This window comes from Sciurus carolinensis, chromosome 5 (genome assembly GCF_902686445.1).
Source record: "Sciurus carolinensis chromosome 5, mSciCar1.2, whole genome shotgun sequence".
Classification (NCBI taxonomy): domain Eukaryota; kingdom Metazoa; phylum Chordata; class Mammalia; order Rodentia; family Sciuridae; genus Sciurus; species Sciurus carolinensis.
Genome location: NC_062217.1, coordinates 2,638,311 through 2,660,887, shown reverse-complemented (window position 1 = coordinate 2,660,887; position 22,577 = coordinate 2,638,311). Strand labels below are relative to the sequence as shown.

General features: G+C 55.8%; 1 protein-coding gene across 1 annotated transcript in view; it reads left to right on the top strand.

The window, feature by feature from the left end:
* The window catches only part of Col4a2 (collagen type IV alpha 2 chain), a 151,660-nt gene that overhangs the window by 117,224 nt on the left and 11,859 nt on the right, over positions 1 to 22,577 (top strand). The window contains exons 21-36 of the mRNA XM_047552910.1: positions 406 to 498; positions 2,026 to 2,189; positions 5,305 to 5,377; positions 5,464 to 5,570; positions 7,767 to 7,968; positions 8,320 to 8,379; positions 10,662 to 10,718; positions 11,147 to 11,254; positions 11,842 to 12,063; positions 15,269 to 15,430; positions 17,161 to 17,331; positions 18,062 to 18,205; positions 19,341 to 19,463; positions 19,617 to 19,798; positions 21,833 to 21,896; positions 22,281 to 22,355. Of these exons, the coding sequence (XP_047408866.1) occupies positions 406 to 498; positions 2,026 to 2,189; positions 5,305 to 5,377; positions 5,464 to 5,570; positions 7,767 to 7,968; positions 8,320 to 8,379; positions 10,662 to 10,718; positions 11,147 to 11,254; positions 11,842 to 12,063; positions 15,269 to 15,430; positions 17,161 to 17,331; positions 18,062 to 18,205; positions 19,341 to 19,463; positions 19,617 to 19,798; positions 21,833 to 21,896; positions 22,281 to 22,355 (2,007 nt within the window). The remainder of the gene's footprint in view (positions 1 to 405; positions 499 to 2,025; positions 2,190 to 5,304; positions 5,378 to 5,463; positions 5,571 to 7,766; positions 7,969 to 8,319; positions 8,380 to 10,661; positions 10,719 to 11,146; positions 11,255 to 11,841; positions 12,064 to 15,268; positions 15,431 to 17,160; positions 17,332 to 18,061; positions 18,206 to 19,340; positions 19,464 to 19,616; positions 19,799 to 21,832; positions 21,897 to 22,280; positions 22,356 to 22,577) is intronic.

Below are 22,577 nucleotides of genomic sequence, written 5' to 3'. Positions count from 1 at the left end.
GCAGCCCTGTGTGCTGTGCAGGAACACGGCCCTGGGGATGCGAGGAACCCCGACCCTGGCTGATGGCCGGAGGGCCAGTCCAGGGCGGTCAGTGAGAAGGACCACACCTGGTCCCAGCCAGTCACGAGGGACCCACATCAGGACACTAACTCCGCGCAGAAGCTCCTAAGTGGCACGGAGGGCGGGGCAGGGCAGCAGGGGCGCACCCACTCCCAGGAAGGGCGAGTGGGGAGCCCCGTTCATCCTGCTGGGGGGCTGGGCGGGGTTCTTCAGGGCAACCAGGCCGGGTGGAAATCTCGGAATCAGGTACCATGGCCTTGAACCCAGCGGTCTTCACAGGAGGGGTTCGAATCCGCGCTGCCCCCGGGCACAAGCTGATGTGCCTGACCTGGGTCTTCTCTTTAGGTTTCTTGTTTGGCCTTAAAGGAGCACAAGGACCCGTGGGCTTCCCTGGGCCTTCTGGTTTCCCAGGAAGTAGAGGAACGAAAGGAGGGAAAGGTGAGGAGATCGGGAAGGGGAGGGAGGGGACGGGGCAGCACCCTGAGCCCACCTCACCCTATAGGGGCGAGTCCACCCACCTTTGTTTGCTTAGAATACAGGATGAGCATCCCTATTCCAAGTTCCAAAATGGCCCCAAATCCAAATCTTTTGGTGTGTGGACATGAGCCTCCTGTCCAAAATGCCACACCTGGGGCTGGGGCTGGGGCTTGCCTAGCACGTGTCAGGCCCCAACTTTGTAAATAGATTTTAAAGAAGAAAAGAAAATTCCACCCGACCTCACATGACAGCCACGGTGACGTATGGTGCTGACCTCAGCTACGGGGGTGGGTCTCTGAAGCGCCTTTAGGCAGGGTCTCCTCCCCAAGGTACTTCATACTGCATACGCAGAGAGCTCAAAATCGTAAAGCTTCTGAAATGATTCTGCTCACAAACACTTCAGATAAGGGATACTCAGCCTGTAAAAACCTCTCTCCTCGGCTGGGCACTCACAGTGGAGGGGAGGATTCCCAGGCAACCGACTCGGCCAGCCCTTCCCTGTCCTCCCGCTGCCTGGTCCCTCACTGAGGTTTCAACAGTACAGAGCCCAGCACTCAGCAAAGACAGCTGTTCCTCGCTGAGCCCAGAGGGCTGGCCGCAGGTCCAGCACCAAGACGAACACGAGTGTCCTGTAGAGCTCCGTCCTGGCGAGCACCAGCCCACCGCTGTCCTGTTCCACCCATGAGGCTCGGTGTGGGCTCGCCTGGCCTCGTTCCCTGTCCTGGGGAGGCCCTTGCACCTTTGCCTTCCCTGATGCACCTTGGGGACTCTGCCCCGTTCCAGGGAAGGGCTGGCCTGGGGGCACCCCCACTGTGAGGCTATTGGGGACCATGGAGGTGCCTGTTGGGCTCCTGGCCCTGGACGTGGGCAGCACATCCTGGCCCTTACACCCACCCTGACCTTCAGGTGCACATGGGGCGTGGGAACCTGAGGGCAGACTGCAGGAATCAGGTGGCCTCAATCAAGTGGGTCCTGTGTGCATCGTCTGTGCCCAGGAAGCAGAGCCCTTGACTGCCACCTGCCCCTGGGTCCTGTCAAGGCAGAAGAAGGGCCGGATATTTCTTCTCTACTCACCCATGACCTTGGCCTCCAAGAGAGGCTGCCCTGCACCTGGACCTCTGGAGCCACTGCGATGGTCATCTCATGGCTCTGAGCTCTGGATTCCAGATTCTTCCACATCCTTGATAGCCCCCTCAACTCTGCCTGTTCCTCTGTAAAGGGCCCTGGTTTTTAAGTAATTCTAGTAAACAACAAAGTAGAATTCTGAACCCGAAGACTAAACCCTTGAGTGACTTAAAATTGGTCTCACTTTGCTTATCTAAGAAATGGGTTTCATAACCCCCACCAGGATAGATGATGTTCCTAAAGCACTGGGCCTGTCCAGCCTGTGTGGCCTTCTCCCGGACAGCCCTGTGCACCTGCCCTTTTCTCTCCTCTGCACCTCTAGACTGAACGTCTAACATAAGTGCTCTCCCTCCACCCCTGCAGGTGACGCTGGGGACTGTAAATGTGCAGAAGGTGATCAGTTCATCGGGGGTCTTCCAGGACTGCCAGGACCCAAAGGTTTCCCGGGTATCAATGGGGAACCAGGGAGGAAAGGGGACCAAGGAGACCCCGGACAGCACGGCATCCCTGGGTTCCCAGGGTTCAAGGTGAGAGGACAGGGCGCCCTGGTGACCAGCCTCCCGGGAAGCTGAGGAAACCCGAGGCATGCCCGGCTCCCTGACACACTGTAGACCAGCAACTCCCCACGCCCAGCGCGTGCCCGTGCCTTCCAAAAGCCACGCGCTCTCAGGTGAACCTCGGCAGCTTTTGCCATGACTGTGACCTGGTGCAGCCCCTGGAAGACAGTCTCACGCTTCCTCAAAAGCTAGACAGGGGTTACCACACACCCAGAAATTCACTCCTGGGAGAACCCAAAGAATCAAAACCCATGTCCTCAAAAATACATGCACACCAATGGGCAAAGAGACATTATTCATAAAAATCAAAAAGTAGAAGCAACCCAAATGTCCCTCCTCTGATGAACAAGCAAACCAAACGTGGCACCTCCATACAGTGGAACCGAATCCACTGTAAGACAGGACCAGAGCACTGATTTGTGCCTGGGCAACGCTGTGCTGAGCGAAATAAGCACGTTCCAAGATTCCACCCACGTGCGGTGTCCAGAGGAGACACATCTGGAGTAGGAAAGAGTCCACTCCTTCTTGGGCTCAGGGGAGGGGACTGGGAATGACTGCTTAATGAAGGTGGGATTTCTTTTTGGTATGATGAAAATGTGCTGAAGTTAGATGGTGATGGTTGTACAACCATGTGAAAATACGAGAAGGTCCCTGCGTTTCATGCTTTCTAACATAAAAGCACAAAATGGCATATGAATTGTATCTTTAAAAGACCCACTATCATTTTGAATGAAAGCATGTTACTTAACTGCACATTCTCTTCTAAATTTGGTAGCATTTGATTTAGCATTTTATAAAGGTTTCTTTCACCCTGTGCAAAGCAAGAGCTCCAAGGAAATCAAGAGCTAACTTTGTAGAAATAAATGAAATTCCCTGTCCATGAGTTCCCAGTACCTATCAGCCAAGTGGCCTTTATTCATGATTTATGAAAAGATTACCTGGCATAGATCTTTCTTCTGTGGCAGGTTTTACTAACCAAAGATTTCAAAGCAAATTTCAGATGTAACCAAAGAAATTATACTTTTTATTTTGTTGACTTAGAAAAGCAAGAGATTTATAAGTGGAAAGTCCATCATTTTATATATTCAGCAATAGAGAATAAAGTTGCTTGGGGCCCTTGGCTGTGGACACAGGGATCTGACTCCTGCCACGAGGGAGAGTGGCCATACATACTGCTAGAGCAGAGCATCTTGGCTAACTTTTTTTTTGTATTAGGGATTGAAACCAGGGCTATATCTTTCTTATATGATTTCTTTTTTTAAGACAGGGTCTCACTAAGTTGCTTAGAGCCTCACTGAGTTGCTGAGGCTGGCTTGAACCTGCAGGCCTCCTGCCTCAGCCTCCTTTGTCTCAGGGTTACAGGTGTGCACCCCTGCCTGCACCCAGCTGGAATGTCTTGACTCTTGATTGCTTTGTAGCACTGGAGGTTTGCAGGTGAAATGAGACCCAAAGCACCTGATGTTGGGCCCTCAGTTTTCTCAGAAAACAAATAGGGAACTCCAACAAAAATAGTAGTTGCTATGTTTTACCTTAGTTAAAAAGCAATGCCCGGCTGAGGTTGTGGTTCAGTGGTAGAATACTTGCCTAGCATGTGTGAGGCACTGAGTTCAAATCTCAGCACCACATGTAAATAGATACATAAAACAAAGGCCCACCAACAACTAAAAAACATTCTAAAAAAACAATGCCATCTCCAACAAAGGGCTATTTACGCAACAAAAGTTGCTCAAGTCATCAGAAAAAGTGCAAGGAGGGAGACTTGCAGACTTCTGGGAAAACACTTAGGACCTTCAGGTTTTTTAAAAAGACTGAGTCTTTCTAGAAGCCAGGTGGATCCCATCTTGTGCTCCTGAAATGTCTAAGGTTGCCAGGTGCCCCAGCCTCCTGGCTGTCTACGCAGTGTTCCAGCACCTGCGGGTGTGTTCCTTGTCTTGCGTTTGGTCTTTGCTCAGGCGTCAGGCAGCCCCACTGCAATGGAATGGCTGAAATGACTTCTTGTAATTATGGTGTGTTTCTCATATTTGTACTGATAGAGTCAGGCAGGGGGCTTGAGGTTTAGGAGTCAGCTGGTAAAAAAAATATTCCCCCCATCCATTGACACAGTATATTTATTGAGCACAGTCTGCATAGGACGCTGCCCCCGATGCTGGGAGAATGTTGCCCTTTTCTGCTGAGAAGCAAGTAATCAATAAATCAAGTATCTGTGGAGTTTCCCAGGAGAAACAAGCTCATAGTCTGACCTAATGGTCCATTTCTTTAAACCAACACTCAGAGTTCCTAAATCCCCAGAAATAGCATCCACTAAGATATGCCCTCAAACCAACATATCACACATAGTAAAATAAATCCCCAAAACTCAGCCTGCTCACTTCTGCCCATTGAGAGAGCCTCACTAGATCTTACGGTCCAAGCTTGAGTATCCCTGTGACCAACTTCTCTCTAAGGCCTGTTTTTCCCTCAACCTAAACCACATTTTGCAAAAGAAACCATGGATTAAATACTATTGATCACTCTCAATAGTATAATGGACATGAATTTGTAAGCATTGTGCTTGAAGGCTTGTAACCTGCCAGGATCCAAACCTGCAGGTAAGAGTTCAGCAGCCCGGTGTTTTAGGTCAGTGCTCCTCAAAGGCACCGTGTCCAGGAATCCCTGGGTTCCTTTCGAAGAAGCAGATTACCCTCTGGCTGCCCCAGGTGGGGGCCTGCGTCAGTATCTCTTACCAGCTGCCAGGAGACGCCAAGCACACTGGTCTGGGTACAGCACCCTGAGGAGCGGGACTCTAGGTCTTCACCATCCAACTACCTGGGGCCTTCCATGACATTTTAATTAAAATTTCAAAATATTTAAATTCAGTTCCTCAGTGCCACTGCTCACCATGCCAGGGATTGCTGGGCACTGTGGCTAGTGGTCACTTGCCAGGCAGCCCAAATACAGAGCATTTCTGTCACTGTGGGGGTTCTCTGGGCAGTGCTGGGCTCGGTGACAGGCGATTGTCCATGGGTCGTGTGAGCCTCGCAGAAGTCTCCCCTCAGGTGTCCCGAGCAGCCCAAAGGAAGAAACGTGTGTCCCTTTGTCTCCACAGGGAGTCCCTGGCATAGCTGGTGTTCCTGGACCCAAGGGAATTAAAGGGGATTCCAGAACAATAACCACCAAAGGTCAGTTCCTTGTGGCTGGGCAGCTCTTGGGCCACTTGGCTTTCCAGGGGGTACATCAGTAGATTCACTTGCAAATTCCTGCCCAGGTGAGAGAGGACAGCCAGGTGTCCCAGGTGTGCACGGGATGAAAGGCGACGACGGTGTCCCAGGGCGTGACGGGCTCGATGGCTTCCCCGGCTTGCCAGGCCCTCCTGTGAGTAGCAGCAGTGGTGGACGCTGGGGCTGCTGGTCCTGACGTTCGTGATCTCCAGACAGCTGAGAAGCAAACAGCGCTGGCGTCGGCGCTAGGCGGACCCAGCGCGTCGGCCGCACAACTCATTTTAATGAGCAGAAATCCGTCTTTTAGGAGACGGCGGGAGATGGCGGGTTAGGTTGGCAGCTGGGCCCAGTGAACGTTTAAAAGTCCCAGAGTCAATTGACATTCCTCTTGGCTCAACAGAATGAGAAAAGGAATAGGATGTTCTGAAGTGAGTGGTGGACAGCTGTTTTTGCAGAACAAATAGTGAAATAGACAATTTGGGGTTTGTGACAAACACTGACCCTTGGAGACTGGTCTCTTTTCCTGGGGCAGCAGGGAGGCGGGTCTGGCTTCACCCCCACTTTCCCCAGCTCTGGGTGCCCTCCTCCCGTGATTCTGCACGGTCCTTTCCGCCTCTCCTTCTTTTCTAGATTTCATTTTCCTGTGGCTGTCCAGCCTGCGCCTCCTTCAGCTCTTGCTCTTGGTGTCCTGGGGCTCCTGTAACACAGCCCCTCTGACTGGGCCGCGCCCTCCGCGGAGGTTGACTCTGGAGCTGGGGCGTGGCTGAGAGCAAGGTGTTGCAGGTGGCTCCCTTTCAGGCCAGGAGAGGAGACTGAAGGGGCGTCTGGCCTTCCTTGACCAGTAGACTGCACCTTCTCATCTTGCCTGTGTGTGTTGGTCCCTGTGTCCAGAGGTCCCTGGTCCTCCTTCTAAGCCCTGGTCTTCCCTGGATCCTCTGTGATGACCTGTTCCCAAGCGGGTTCCAGACTCGACATCCCTGGGGAATGCAGATGCTTCCCCCCTCCCGGCCGGCACCTGCGGCCCAGGCCTGCTCTGTCCTCAGCATGCCGGGGTCTACTGTGCCTGTTACATTTCAGTGCAGTTGCCCTGGGCCAGGTGGCGTGGGTGGCCCTGCGACCCACTGTCCTGGCAAGTCCTGTCCGGAAGACAGCAGGAGTGAGATGGGAGGCAGAGCTGGGCTGCTGGGGGAGCCGGTGCTCTTGGGGGGGCTGTACGGATGTATCACAGTGGCAGTGGCCTTCTCTGGTGTCAGTGGCTCATGGAACTGTGTTCTCCAGGGGACACAACCCCGACCATGAGGGTCCAGCCTGCTCCAAGGGACCAAGGGCCCAGTGACAGCCCCAGGGGCAGCTCTCCCCTGCTCTGTTCCCAGGCCGCTGAGACCGGCACTCAGACCCCAGCAGCTGGTTCCCTTGGGCGGGCAACCTGTTGGTCGGTGCTCATGTGCCTCCCTGCTTTCTGGCACCACTAAGCTAAGGACGTGACCATCTGCCGGTGGAAAGCCACTGGCGCCTGAGGCCCATCTGCTGTCTGAGGCTGGGGATGCCCACAGTCTACAGGAGCGGACATCATTAACACTGGCGCTGGTTTGCTTGAGGGGGAGGCAACAGCAAGCAAGGCCCAGGCCTGCCCTGCACCTCGTGCCTCTAACATGGCCGAGGAAATAATTTCAAGGACGGCAGTGTGATCTTGTCACCTGGGCTCCATCATCAGAAGGCCCCCTTCTGCACTATGGCTTGGTGGGGAGGCTGGGACGGATTCCCCCAGCCATTTGGCCAGCTCCTACACTGTGGCCAGACTAGCACCATCCCTTCCAGCCACCCAGAGCACCCCCCCCACCCAGTGCCCCCACCCCAGTGTCTACCCAACCTGTGTTGTCGCGTAGGACACCCGCTTGGGAGGGTCCCATCCTGTGATCTAGCTGTCTTCTTCCAATCTTGTGATTTCCCCTTATTTCTGACTTTCTCTTGTCCAATTTAGCTTCCTTTCCTTTAATGACACACTGTCCCTGTGAACAGTAGATGGCACAGATGCCAGCCATAACAATGCCAATAGCCTGCTCCGCGCGCCTCCCCGGCCCCACCTGTCCGGTGAGAACTCCTGCTGGTCCAAGTCCATTTGGTGCCAGAGATGGCAGCAGGGGCAGAGGACAGTGGTGGAGTAGCTCCTCTGTCCTGCTGCTCGCATCAGGCAGCCTGACTCTGATCTGGTGACTTGGTAGGGCCGTGACAGTAGGTCCCGTTCATCCTTGTGGCCTTTCTGTCTGTACCCGTGGCACGGAATTCCAGGGGAATGGGAAGCAACCTGCGAAGCGGCGGCCGTGTCTGACGCTGTGCTTGCTTCTCGCAGGGGGATGGCATCCGAGGCCCTCCAGGGGACGCAGGTTACTCAGGCATACCTGGAACCAAGGGCATTCCCGGAGAACCGGGCCCCCCAGGACTGGGCTTACCAGGCCAGAAGGGCGAGCGTGGATTCCCTGGAGATGCTGGGCTCCCTGGACCTCCAGGCTTCCCCGGTCCTCCAGGCCCCCCGGGAACCCCAGGACAGCCAGGTACTGGGGGCTTCCCTTTGCTTTCTGAGTGACAAGATGCCAGTGAGTGCTCCCACGCCCCCTGCACCAACATGTGCACCCCAGGAGTCAGGCCGGGACGTCACACTGACAAGTCTGCTCTTGGCTGGTGGGTCACCATGGGCTCTTTCCCACCCACCACCTGCTCTTCTCAGTTGGCAGTTGAGCCCCGCTTCTTGAGCACACAAGTTCAGAACTGGGCCTTCTGATTCCGGGTCCACACCCCAACCTCCCCAGCAGGGCACACGCACGCTCACACATGCGCACACCCGTGCTAAGTCAGCACCTTTCAGTGGTTCCAAGAGTGCTTGACCTTCTCCTCGTGTCTTGCAGATTGTGACACAGATGTTAAAAGGCCCCCTGGCGGTGACAGACAGGAGGCCGTCCAGCCAGGTACAGTAACGAGGAGAGGTGGCTCTAGATGGCTGTAAGACTTTTGGCTGATGTGACATGTGCCTGACTGGTGAGGGCTTGCTGAGCTCCTGCAGGGTGAGGGGCGGGAAGGTCGTGTGTGCAAAGCGGGCCAGTCTGCTTCAGCTTAGAAGGAAAGACGGGTACTGTAAGGCTGTCCCCAAGGTGTACCCAGGAGTGGAGAGTGCACCACGTCCACTTGGTGTGGAAGAGCTCCACAGAGGTTCTCACACTTGGGATTCACACCATGCACCTCTGCATGGCTGTGATGGATGCCTCTGAATCGCAGGCTTGTCCCGGGTGGAGAGTGAGGCCAGATTCCTCCAGCCTCGCCATGGGCGAATGCTGGAGAGCACAAGGGCTGGCAGGCAGGAAGCTCGAGGGGTGGCCCCTCCAAGGTCTGGGGACAGGGAATCACTGCAGCTGGGACATGGACGCTAAAGGGAAGCTGGGGAGAGAGGTCAAAGACATGTGGAGCACCAGCCGGGTCAGGATCAACAACCGGGTGAAGAAGGGGCATTGCAGCTGGAGGCCCGAGCATCTGATAGGGCAGTTCTCAAGTGCAGGTCTGACCCCCGAGGCCGGGGCTGGAGAGGCCGTGCCAGCCTGCGAGTGCCCTGCACAGAGGTAGAGCAAGGCCAGGAGGCCCCTGCTCAGGGTGGTACACAGCAGGAATGGCACCCCAGCAGGTCTCAGAACAGGCCAGTCACCTACAGGGAAGTTCCAGGCCTCAGAGACGTAGGAGGCACCCAGGTCCTCCTGAAGCTCCAGGCTGCTTCTTTCAGCACCCTGCGCTAGCCGCTGTGCCCCATCCTATGGTGTGTGTGGAGAGGGGGCAGGGAGTGGCAAGGCCACAGGGAATGGAGCCTCATTCAGTAGCTGGGACCTGCAGCTGCAGTAGCTGAGGGAGAAGGCGTGATCCAGGTGGGGACCTGGCCAGACTCACAGACCAACAGTGGAAGTGCAGGAAGCACGGCAGGCAGGCCTGGAGCACCCCGCACTCGCCGGACCACAGAAGCAGGTGCAGAGAGAGCTCAGATGACAAAGTCCTGCCAGAGGTTACCACTTGTCACACCCTGTCACTGAGCTGTCTCATGGAGGTACCCTGGTCAAGCAGAGTGAGCCCCACGCTGGTGCTGATTTACCAGAAGACTGGGGAGGAGCCAAGGAGTCAAGGCCATCAACTGGATTATGACTCCATAGGAATGGAGGCCAGGGGGCCTTGGACAGTGAGGGATCATGATCTGGGGGTGTCTCAGAGCCCCAGGTCTTCAATATATAGTGATTCTGAGCTGTGCCAAGGTCCAAGATGTGTCCACGCTGATAGCGGTGGCACAAAGGTTGGAGACCATGACATTTCACAGGCACCTAAGGGCAGTGTATCTATAGCCCTGTGCCTGGTGGAGAAGCTGCTGGCTGCCCCTCCCAGAACATTCTGGATATAAAGCCATGGTCTGGAGTGAAAGGACCCCCTCTTGGTTTCCGCAGCACTAGCAGAGCAGTTTGCAAATGCTGAACATGAGGACAAGACATAGACTGAGCTTCTCTTAGGAAATCCTCTCCCACCGGAAAGGGCCAGCTGTTCTGAGGTGGCTGCAAACACGGGTGCCACCAAGAGGCCAAGGCAGAGGAGGCTAATGCCCTGTGCACACGTTGGCCATTCAGGCAGGACACGTGGGAGCCTGGCCTGCATTCTCAGCAGATGGACCAACGAGGTCCCAACAATGACTGGCCTGCAACAAAGGTCACCCAAGAAAACGCCTGCTGAAAGGTCATCTCTCGGGGCAGCACCAGCCACGGCACCCGTAGCCCTGGCCAGGCTGTGCTGTGCTCAGAGCAGCCGCTTGCTGGGGTTGATTCTGGAGCTGTTCACAGTCACAGGGAGAAGCCCAAGGGTTGCTTCCAAAGTCACAAGCTGCCTCCATCTGCTGATAGACATTTGCAGCAGAGAGGCTTCTGCAGGGTGGTCCAGGGCCACGTTGGCCTGGTTTGGGCTGAGGCTGGTGCTGTGCGAGGGACACATCTGGCAACACAGTACTCGTTCCTGTTAGGCCAGACTGACTAACCTGCATCCTACATTACTACTCTGGTATTATTACACCATGAAATCGAGCTTCTATTTACATCAGAACCAAGATGAATTAAATCACTAAATTACTTACAAAATGGTAGCCCATTCATTTGGCTGCTTTTGACTCTAACAGTATCCAAGACCACAAGACCTGACATTAAAATGCATCATCTCCTCCCTCCTCTCTCCCCAGGTTGTGTCGGAGGCCTCAAAGGATCTCCTGGCCGGCCAGGCCCCCCAGGTCCCCCAGGTAAGCTATTGCAGGAAGCCGGAGAACACACTGGTCTCCCATCTTCTGCCTTCTCTCCCCATCTTGGTCCCCTCTGCCCCTCATGCCTCCCTCCTGGGACATGGCGGGTTCCACTGTGCTGAGACTACCACTAGCTGTGGGCGCTTCCCTGGGAAGCCAGCTCCTGTTCATGCTGTGAGAAATGTGTTGGTGATGGTCACTCAGCAAACCCCAGGCTGAAAGAAATTCCTGCCACAGGGAACTCAGCCTCTGCTGTGGCCTGGGTGGGCACCAGGGAGAGTCCTGTGTAAGCTCCAAGGTGCAGGTTGGGGATTGATGTACACAGACCTCAACATTCCCCAGCTTCAGAATGACCCCAATAGGTCAGGTGCCAAACAGGTCACATCCATTACCCTCATGGATCTCACAGGGTCTATTTGGGTGTTTAGGTACCAAAGGCCTCAGAGGGATACCAGGCTTCTCAGGAACTGATGGAGCACCAGGGCTCAAGGGCTTTCCTGGAGATCCAGGTCGGGAAGGGTTTCCAGGACCCCCAGGTAAGTCAGCCCTTGATTTTGGAAAGAGCTTCATATGTATGATCTGGGCACTCCAGCTCCAGGCAGGTGACGTTATGGGTAGGAAGATTGTCCCATACAGGAATGGAAGCCCTGAAGTGGACAGGGCTGGGGCAGCCTGGAAGGAAGGGCTGAGTGCGGAACACTCTATTCAGTTTCTGAAACACATCTTACCAGGGAAGCGGAGTGTCAGGGCTGGTGGCGCCGGGTCTTCCCGCTCCCTGGCGTGGCCCTCACGTGACTGCATTCCTCACCTGTGTGCCATCTAGAAGGTTTATTTCAAAACATGGGGGTCCATGAACCACAGAGATGCATGTCAGGGAGCAGCTGGTTCTTAGGGCCTCGTCCGCCTTGGTTGAATTGTAGGGCTGGGGCCCAATGATGGAAGGAAGCAGAAGAGATTTAAGGGATGGATGTTGGGAGAAGTGCAGACTCCAGGACAGGCAAGAGGCCTGGAGCCCCAGGGACACCCCCACAGGCCGCCTGCCAGCCTGGTTGTCTGATCTCTTGCCAGCACTGCATCAGAATGGATGATACTAGCCTGTGACTGAGGACCCATTTCCTTCTAGGGTTCATGGGACCCCGAGGATCCAAAGGTGCTGTGGGCCTCCCCGGCCCTGATGGACTCCCAGGCCCTGTTGGCCTGCCCGGACCAGCTGGACCCCCTGGAGACAGGGGACTTCCAGGAGAAGTCTTGGGGGCCCAGCCCGGGCCCCGGGGAGATGCTGGACTACCTGGACACCCGGGGCTGAAAGGTCTTCCAGGAGAGAGAGGCCCCCCAGGATTCAGAGGTGAGTCAGGTGACAGGGGTGGGTCACAGTGGAGGGACCCTATCCCAGCTATGCTGTGGCTGCCAAGCTGGGTCTGAACTCCTTCCTGGGGGATTTGGTGAGAAGCACCCACGCTGTGTGCTCCTGGTCTTGCTTTGTCTTCTCCACTCAGTCCCAGCATGCCTGTAGAGGGTTCATGTCAATGGCGTAGCTGCGGCCCCCAAGACCGCACAGTGGTATGAAGAACAGACCCGTCTCTCTGTGCTTAGGCATTAGTTGTGGAGGAGGATAGGAATAATCTGGAATGCAATTTAGTTAGTTGGTGGGTGTAAAAATGGAAACAGACTTTAAAATGTCTTAATGAGGTTCACAGTGTTACCAGTGTGTGGGGAGCAGAGGAGAAAGACGCCACTGTCTCACATGAACAGGGCAGCAGGTGACCCCGAGAACCCGTGTGTGTGAAGCTGGCCCTGAGCCCCGAGCCTCCAGCTTTCACCACAGTCTGCAAGTAGCAAGGCTTCACATCACGAGAACCCACGCTGGCGATGGCTCCATGGTTGAAATCCACCACCCAGTGTTCCAAGTCAAAACCGCCTGTGTGGAGTGACCATTTATGCGTGGGCAGCATTGTCACGGGCTGGAAGTGCAGGAAGCAGCATCCGCGTCGGGTTCTGCAGCTGCCCTGCTGTGCATCCTTCATGGGACTTTCAGGCAGGGTGCAGCTCCCAGAGCTCAGGAACGTGGTGTGGCTACATGGTTTGGGAGGAGCCTGTCAGTGTCCTAGCAAAGCCTGAAGTGGTAGGACACAGGGCAGGTGGGTTTTGATTTCAGCAAGTGACCATCTCCTGCAGCTGTTGACGCCGACTAGGAGAATTCCAGCGCAGGGCCCGGTGCACCTCGACGTGGCTGGAGTACACACGCACCGTCTTGTACAGCTGACCCAGGCTTATATCATGCACGCATAGGCACCACTCCTGTGCTCACACACGTGCCACACACACGTTCACGGGCACACATGCTCATGAACACATGCACACACATGCATGTGTCTGCACACACAGCCCTGAACCCAGCAGTGTAGGTCACTGGATAAAATGACCTAGCTGTGGAGACTCTGCTGGGCCACCAGGGCCTCCCTCTCCAGCCTACTCCTCTGGGTCAATCACAGAGCATAGTGAGCGTGTCCGTGTCTCTGTGGAGATGGGACAGGGCTCCATGCCACAGCCTTGCTGCTGGTGTTTAAGTGAGTCCCTGTGCTCATCAAAGGCAAGTGGGGCCCACTCTTCCATCTCCCATCATCCTCCCTCCCTCTGCTCTGCTGTCCAACTGTAAGAGTTGACCTTTTTGATAAGGACACTTCTGGTAAATCCTTTAGAACTTGACCATCTGCTGCAGGTGTCAAGCATTAAAAAAAAAACAAAATGTGGCAGCAGGCAAGCGTTCGATGCCCTCTGAGCCTCTTTCTTGATTCATGTCCCCCTGTGACCAGCTCAGAGTCCTGGCCTGGGCAGCTGTCACACTTGGAAGAGTTCCCATTCCGGTGCAGGAAAGTCCTGCATCAGAACCCATCAGTTCCAAGGTGCTGGGGCCAGGGGCCAAGCCTGCTTCCACTGGCTGGCCACAAGGGTCAGTCACGATGACGGTGCGTGCTGTGCTTCCGAGCAGAACTTCCGAAGCATTTGCACAGGTGCACAGGGCAGATGTCACTGAGCTGGGGGCGCTGACGTGCAGGAGTTGTTCCTTGACACCAGGTGTCCCACAAAGGCCAGCCGACCGGAACCATCCAGTTCCAGAGAAATGATCACCACAAACAACTGAAAGGAAAGTGTCCCTCACTGACTACCAGGCCACCCCTGTGGTGGAGGTCACTCCAGACTCATGGGTCCCTCACCCCTCCCCTCCACTCCAGGAGGGAAGTGCCCCGTAAATCCTGGGATGGTCCTGCAACATATGGCCTCTGCATGGCTGACTTGCTCAGGCCTCAGGTCACCTCAGTCTACAGTCACTGCATCCTGGACATTAACCTGTGCTCTGAGCAGTTCTCGTGGGCAAGCAGAACTCCCATCCCCTGGCATTGCCAGGGGTACTGTCGGGGCAGGGGAGTGAGCACCCTGGGGCTCCAACACAGGCTTTCCCACTCCCCTGTGGTTCCACCTCCTGCTATTCACACCATCAGGCAACTGGAGGGTCAGGAGGCTGACTTCAGGTCTGAGACTGACCTGTCCCTTCTATGACTGCCCCTCCCCTTCCTTGCCCACCTGGAGCATCATGGTTAAGAGAGAGTGCCTGGAACAGGCTCTGCCACCAAGCTGGTGCCTCCATGGGCTGCCTGGAGGACAGCTATAACTAGCCTTATGCTCTGAAAGAAAGGGACAAGCCTCTGTGAGAGACCCAGAGGGCTGGTGCTAGAAACAACCAGGAGAAAACATGTCCACCGTGTCCAACCAGTGGGCAGGGCAGGATACGGTAACATCAAAGCCAGCAGAGAGACCATACATGCCTGTCCACATGCACACTCTCACAGGCATACACACGCAACACACACACACCGTCAGAAACATGTACAAATGCTAATATCCCACATTAAAACAAAGTTTGAGCAGCAACGACTTTACCAAAAAGCAAATTCTAGGAGAAAAAAAAAAAAAAAAAAGGCTCCTCATAATCAAACACATGCACAGGGACCCCACATCATCTTCCCCCAATGCCTGTGGCTTAGTCACAAGGCCCAGCATGAGGGCCGTGTCCAGGGCTCTGTCCTGAGCAATGCTCTGCAGCACGGGTACGGTGTGTGTCCCCGGCCCCACCGTCCTCACAGCACTGTTGCAGACAGCAAGAGGGGTGCCTGGGATGCGTGGAGGGTCCACTCTGTGCCGTGTCTCATTCACGCAGTCATCAAATGTTAGCGGAGAACATTTTAAAAGGTGGCAAAACACTGAAAACCTAACACAAGCGCAAAGGGCGGACTGAAGTCGTGTCTGGGGCGCAGTGTCAGCTCTGCAGGCAGCTAACCCGGTGTTCACAGGAACAAAGCAGGTCCAAACGCCAGCCGCCCTCTCTGGGTGACAGGGAGCTACGTTGGATCCATCCCTCTTACCTCCCTGCATTTTCCAGGTTTTCTGCAATCCAGAGTCGATTCAGTACTGTATATAGACGGAGTCTGCAGAGCCAGGTGTCGTCTGCAGTGGACAGGATGGACTCACAGCTCTTGTTCTGATTCCTGCAGGAAGCCAGGGGATGCCTGGAATGCCAGGGTTGAAGGGTCAGCTGGGCTTTCCGGGACCGTCAGGCCAGCCAGGACGACCCGGGCCTCCAGGACAACATGGATTCCCAGGAGCTCCTGGCCCAGCGGGGCCATTGGGGCGACCAGGTGCCCCAGGCCTCGGAGGTAAGGGGTGGGTCCTCACATTCTGACACCTACTAGCACTGCCGTCCCCTGAAGAGTCCTCAAACTGTTGCAAGGAACCCGGAAGAGCAGGAGATTCTAAAAATAGGGCATATATTTCACCAAAGAGAACTGAGCAGCCAGAGAAACCAGCCCATCCTGTGTGCCTGCTGGGAATGTCAGGGATCTGCATACATTTTCATAGGAAAAGAAAAATTCTAGACCTCTGCCGAGGAGAATCCGAGGAAGGCACAGGAGGAGGTGAGGGCGCGATCTGCCTGGGGCCCCATGGGCCATGGCCGGGCTGCAGGACCACAGTGTTAACACTCCAGGGAGAACACGGTGCAGGTCCATCCAGGAGGCTCACTTCATGGACCCATAAATGTTTCCCAACTGTATTTTATTGCCCAAGCTGAGCTCCTGGGCTGGAGGCCTCCTCCTGCCTCAGCCTCAGGTGCTGGGACCACAGGTCCCTGCCGCCACTGAGCCTTGCTTCCTAATTGTTTGGCCCAGTGAGAACACTTTCTTATTTACAAAAGTTTTCCAGACTGTCACCATCATTTTGCCGAAGGACAATGTAACACCAGCAAGTAGGAAGAGACCGCCCGACACAAGAATGGACTTGTCAACAAGAACACGTTGAGATTTTTAGAACCTCCCGTCTTGCTTATAATTGTGGGGTTGGCCTTAGTCAGGCGACAGCTCAGTGGAGGACCTTCACGGTCTGCATGGAGGACATGCTGGGCACACACAGACCATGTGTGAACTAGGTGCTCCTCACACGTGGCTGCACCTGTGTCCAAACAGGCTGGCCCTGGTTTACAGGACCTGTGTGCAGGACAGAGGTGTGGGGCTTATCTTTCAGTATTCATGAGGCCTTGTCACTTCTCAGCTCCTGCACGTGTCCCTAAGGATCCCTGAACCATATACATAAATCCCGCCCCGAAGGAGCCTGCACCGTCCTCTCCTGCACTCTGCTGCGCTGGGGAGAATCACGCACATGACTGACTCGTGTTGGGCCAGGGTGTTCGGTCAGGGCATGGGGCAGAGACCAGTCCACCAACCCCGTTTTTCAGAGGAGGCAGAGAGGAGCAGGACTGGCACAGGGAGGGGCACTTTCTAGGGACGGGGACAGCCCAAGCAGAGGCAGGAGTGCCCAAGGAAGGGTCTGGAGTGCCGGGTTGAACCTGGGGAGGGAGGGAGGCAGGGCAGAGTGACAGGCAGTGAAGGTGGAGCTGAGCAGTGAGGGCCCGAGGCAAGGCAGCCACGGGTGGTTTTTAGCAGAGGAGTGAGTAAGGGGCTCAGGGACCTGGCAGGCAGCTTGAGGTGGCTGGGTCCAAGGACAGTGGCCAGCTGGGAGCTGTTGAAGTTGCCACAGTGAAGACAGCCATGTGGAACAGGGAGATGAGAAGGGCAGAAGTGGTCAGCCAGGGACCCGTCCCCTGGGACTCAGGATGGATAGGCTCCTGACTGACCCCAGCAGCCATGTCCCTGATGGGCTGGCAGTGCCCCTCATACCTTACCCTACTGCGTGCGGGAGCCACAGTGGTCTCTCCACACAAGTCCAGCCCTGTGGGATTTCCACAGGCTCAGTCCACTTTGAAAACCCGTTTTCTACTTTCTTACCAAGAAGTTTTTCTTATCAAAAAAAGTTTGTGATTGATTCCTTAAAGTCATCACAACAGAAGTTTTCTCTATGCCCCTTTTAACTTAGCGTTTTCTCTTTTTAACAGGTCTTCCTGGGGACAGGGGGGACCCTGGTGACACAGGCGTGCCTGGCCCTGTGGGCATGAAAGGTCTCTCCGGGGATAGAGGAGATGCTGGCTTCTCAGGCGAGCGAGGTCACCCAGGAAGCCCTGGATTTAAAGGAATGGCTGGAATGCCTGGTGTCCCTGGACGAAAAGGTAAGTGAGCCACGTCCAGGGCGTCGCCCTGCCAGAGCTGAGGTGTCCTGGGCACCTGCCTCACCCGAGGAGCCTGACTTCACACACCTGCAGTCCGAGGCCCCAGGACCCTGCAAAACCAGGCCAATACCACTTAGGCGGGGGTGGAACCCAGATGCCTCAAAATGCCATTTAACTTCCAAGAAAGGAAGCAGGGTATCTCAGCAGAGGGACAGTGGCAGAGGCCCACAGAGGCCCCCTGGAACCGGGCTCAGCCAGGAGGCCGTCTGGTGCTTTCACTGACTGGCTCACTGGCATCACTAGCTCTGCCGGCACCCGGGCCAAGCACAGGTGCAGCCTCCGCCCAGGAAGTTGCTTCCCATGCTTGGCAGCTCTCCATGCCGGGAGCAGTGCTGAGGCCGTGTTCGTGTCCAGAGCCCTTTCTCCATCTGGGTGAGGCCCTGGCCTGGTGCTGCCCACAGGCTGTCCTCAGGCCTCCCCTGACCTCCCCAGAGCTGCCTTTTTCTTCTCCAGGGTCCTTCTGCAGGTGGGCAGACCTGTCTGTGGCCCTCTGCTGACCTTGCCCGGCAGACAAGCGTTCTTAGAAAATCGTGTCCCCAGAGATCCCCACTGGGGTTGGGGGTCTTAGCATCTTCCCATGGGAATCGTGCCTCTAACTGAGGGACAGTGAGTGAGGTGAGCGTGGCTTGGTCCTCCCTCCCACCCACCGCTTCTGCCTCTTCCTCCACAGGGGAGAGAGGTTCTCCTGGGATGGACGGCTTCCAAGGCATGCTGGGGCTCAAAGGAAGACCCGGGCTCCCAGGAACCAAAGGAGAGGCGGGATTTTTTGGCATACCTGGTCTGAAGGGCCTGGCTGGCGAGCCGGGTGTGAAAGGTATGCCCCGAGCCCTGCCCCAAGGGGTGGAGACCCACCTTCATGGCAGTGTCCCTGCTGAGGAGGAACTGAGAACCACCACGTCCACTAACCCTGGTGCTGCCAAACCAAACGAGCCACCCAGCTCCACCCGCTGAAGCTCAGGCCGTGCTGCCATGGGATTCCATCCTCGGGAAGGTCCAGGAGAGGCCACCGCAGAGAGGAAGGGCCATCAGTGGTGGCCTGGGGCGGGGGGTCAGGCAGGACTGGACTGACTGCTAATGGCTGTGGGGCTTCATTTTCTGTGATGAAGATGTTCCAGAGTTAGATGGTGGCGATGGCCGCACAACCCCGGGAATTCGCTAAAAGCCACTTCATTATTCTTTCTGAAGGAGGGCGTGTGTGCTGTGTAAATTATCCATCATCAGAACCCAATCGGAAATGCGATCGCCCGGGCTCCACGCCACTTCCCTCGAGCTCTCTGGGGCTCCTGGAGCCTCCGGGGGACGCTGTCCTGGCCTGTCTGTCCCTCTCTGGACCGCCAGTGCCCCGAGGACAGGACTGCATTTGTGTTTGGTCCCCGCAACACCCAGCTGTTTGTACTTGATTATTTTAACATAAGGGAACGATGCCTTCTGTTTGGTCAGTCACGTACCAGCTGCGGTCTCCCCGGAGGAAGTCAGGAGCACCCCGCCGGCCCTGCAGCGCCACACCTGGCCCCCCTCCCTCCTCCCATTGGCCCTCAGGGACTCCCACAGAGCTCCCCACGCATCCCACACCGCAGTCCCCATCACTTCCCCAGCTCCGGGGGCCCTTGGTCCTGAGGCTCTGCCAGGCACAGACCCACTCAGTGCTGACAGGAGACCTGAGCAGCCTCCTTCCTTGCATGGCCTCCTGCCGGGGTCAAGCCTGACCGCTGCGCTGGCTCAGCACTCTCCCTCCGTCGCTCCCGCTCAGCCCTGTGGCTCCAGGCACTGCTGGAGGGAGCACAGGCCCCGTCCTGGGTGGAGCAGCACGGGAGCCAGGGAAGAGGGGAGAGGCACCTTCCATCCCCCGAGTCTCCCTGAGTGCCCTGCTTTGGGGACACACGGCGAGGGCTCTGCAGGCAGGTGTGGTTCAGGAGTCAGGGAATCAATGGTGTTCTGTTCCCTTCCAGGCAGCCGTGGAGACCCTGGTCCCCCGGGACCACCTCCCATCATCCTGCCAGGGATGAAGGACATCAAAGGAGAGAAAGGAGACGAAGGGCCCATGGGCCTGAAGGGGTACCTGGGCTTGAAAGGTGAGGTGTCGCCTGAGCCGTGCTCCGGCCCTGCCTCATCCCGAGCTGCCCCTGAGCTCCGCAGGCTTGACTGACTTGGGTCTTCGGTCTGCAGGCTTGGAGAGGGTGGGGGCTGCCCCTCGCCAGGCGTTACACACTGGGGTCTTCCTGCAGGAATCCAAGGGATGCCAGGGGTCCCCGGGCAGGCAGGAATCCCAGGGTTACCTGGGAGGCCCGGCCACATCAAAGGAGTCAAAGGAGACATCGGAGTGCCTGGCCTGCCAGGTCTGCCAGGGTTCCCTGGAGTGGCGGGCCCCCCTGGGATTGCAGGATTCCCGGGGTTCACAGGAAGCCGGGTGAGTGACGCCGCTGCTCAGCACCCTCTGAGCTCCTCTTCCGCCCTCGCTGGGTAAGGGTGTGAATGACAGGTTCAGAGTCCTGGGCCACAGAGCAGCAAGGGAGGCTGTGTGTGTGCAATGCCCACGTGGCCAGACTGTCCAGCACAGCTGATGCCGCTGCCTTCGTGGGCTCCTGCTGGATGAAGCACGGTGTCACGTTTTTCATGGGGACCTTGAAAGAACAAAGCTTGAATTTCCAGGGATCACCTGTGTGACTTCAGGCTGAGAGCCCATTACTGGGCCACGCTGGGCGGGGGCAGCCTGAGTCACATCCTGCGGCCCATTTCCTTCTTCACACAACGTGTGCAGCAGCTTTGGAGCACTTGCTATGGCCACTCTGTTGCCATGGTTACAGTGGACACCCTGAGCCGGGCAGGGCTCTGGCCTCCCCATGCCTGCTTCCTGTGCGGGGCAGACAGCACAGGTGGCGTGCACAGAGGCCTCTGCAGACTGTGCTTCAGGGAACTGTTTCCACCTTCTTTCACTGAAGGTGCTGTCCCCTCACCATCTGCAGCACACGACGGACTCAGTTTTGTCATTCAGTGTGGTCAGCGCACTGGGACAGGTCACCTTGTTAGCAACAGCCCTGGCTGGCCTGTCTGTGTAGCTGCCTTGGGGTATGGAGTCCTCAGGGGTCTTGCCCCTCCCTCCCAAATCTGTAGCCATGTGCAGCTGGGTCACTCTGAAGAGGGAAGATGCTCTCAGCCACCACAGGATACCCTGATAGTGTCCCCAGCAGCTTTGCTCCCAGCAGCCCCAAACTGGGGAACAGCTCAAGTGTCCATCAGCAGGAGAGAGAGCCAGTAAACAGGGCACATTCAGAGAGCAGAGCAGTGCATGGCATAATACAGGCCTTCCCGACAAGGCACAGAGTGACTAAGAGTCACCTTCACGTTGGACAAAACACCAGAAACAGGAAAGTACAGAGGATACATTGAGGAACCAACAAGACGCATGGTACAGGTCAGGGAGGAGAGTGGCCACCTCGGCTAGGATTCCCTGAGGACTTCTGCAGAGTGCAGGAAAGTCCCATCTCTACCTGATGGCACTTGCGTCCCATGCTTCAAGCTGTGCCTTCAGGGTTAGCATGCTTTCTGTAAGTTATGCCTCGATAAAGAAAACCTTAGAAAGAGAAAAGGGTCTTATCCGAACACAGACACAGCCTCTGGCCTTGCTTCCTTCTCCCACCAGGGCAGCCCTGTTACTGCTTTGGAGACTCAAGCCAGGCCACACAGGAAGGGTCACGGTATCCATGCTGCAGACTAAAAGCCTTTGCTGGTGCAGATCTGGGGACTGGTGGTACCAAGCAAAACCCCCACTTCCCTCTGGAGAGGAGGCCACTTTGGAGAGGAAAAGTCTGGCTTCCAGGAGGTGACTGAGTGACCCAGGCCTCCTCATGTCTCACTGGCAGACCAGCATCATCTGGGGCAGGCCCCCTCTGCTTGCAGATGACAGTGCCCAGCCACGTGTCTGTTTTATGAGCCAAAGTGCCTTCTGCTACCACAGCCCAGACACATAGCCCTCTTCTGCTGATCACTAGCCAAGTGGCCTTATGAGTCACTTAACCTTTCTGCCTCAGTCTCCTCCTCGGTCCAGTTGAAATGGAAGCACCTCCCTCCTGGGGCTGTGTGAGGCTAAACAGGCTCTTGAGATGGGATTCCACACGCAGGCCGGTGGAGAGACTGGCAGGCAGGACGTGGTCAGCCTCAGCCTCACTGCAGGGCTGGTGTCACAGGGTCATGACACACCTGCATAGCAATGCCAATCATTTCAACAAAGTTGACAAGCTGTTTGTTTTATTACTTCAACCATTTGATACATACAGGAAAGCAAAGCACCTACCATACTGTCCTGAAAAACTTTCAGACGTTTTTACACAATGACGATGGGATCACAAACCTTGAGTGTTGCTAAAGCATACAGAATAGTTAAACCCCTCAACCCTCCAGAATCACACCTGCTAAGCTGCTTTCCTGCTTAACTTTACCCTAGGGTGACAAGGGTGCTCCTGGGAGAGCCGGCCTTTACGGCGAGATTGGCCCTACTGGGGACTTCGGTGAGTGTTGCTCGCGTGGTAACAACAGCATCCAGCCAGGTGCCGTGGTGCAGGCCTATAATCCTAGTGACTGGGGAGGCTGAGGCAGGAGGATCACAAGTTCAAAGCCAGCCTGGGAAACTTAGGGAGAACTTGTCTCAAAAATAAAAGGGTTGGGATGTAGCTCAGGGGTGGAACAGCCCTGGGTTCAAGCGCCAGAGCATAAAGAAGAAAAGGGCCGTCCACAGTTCAGAGTTCTTGGGCACACAGTGTGGTCACAGACCCACAGATGCTGCTGGTAATTAAAGGCAGATTATCTTGTTAAGAACATAGCACAATAGAAGCGTGTGGCTAACCTCCCCCAGCAGAAGACCTGCTCCTAACCATCTGTTCTGCATGTCACAGGTGATATTGGGGACACTATAGACTTACCAGGAAGTCCAGGCCTGAAGGGAGAACGAGGCATCGCTGGAACTCCAGGTACACAGTTATTTTCCATTTTTTTCACATCCACCTGCAGCCCTGAGCCTTGTCTCTGAGCCTGGTTTTCCCAGAGCATCAATATTTGCTATAAACCATAAAGAACTTTATAGAAAATGGTTGAGATCTTCCACTTAATGTGCAAGAAAGACTGTGTTTTTTGGTTTAATTAAATCTGAAGACAAGTTCAGGAAATCTCTGTCTTTTCTCTGAAAATAAACA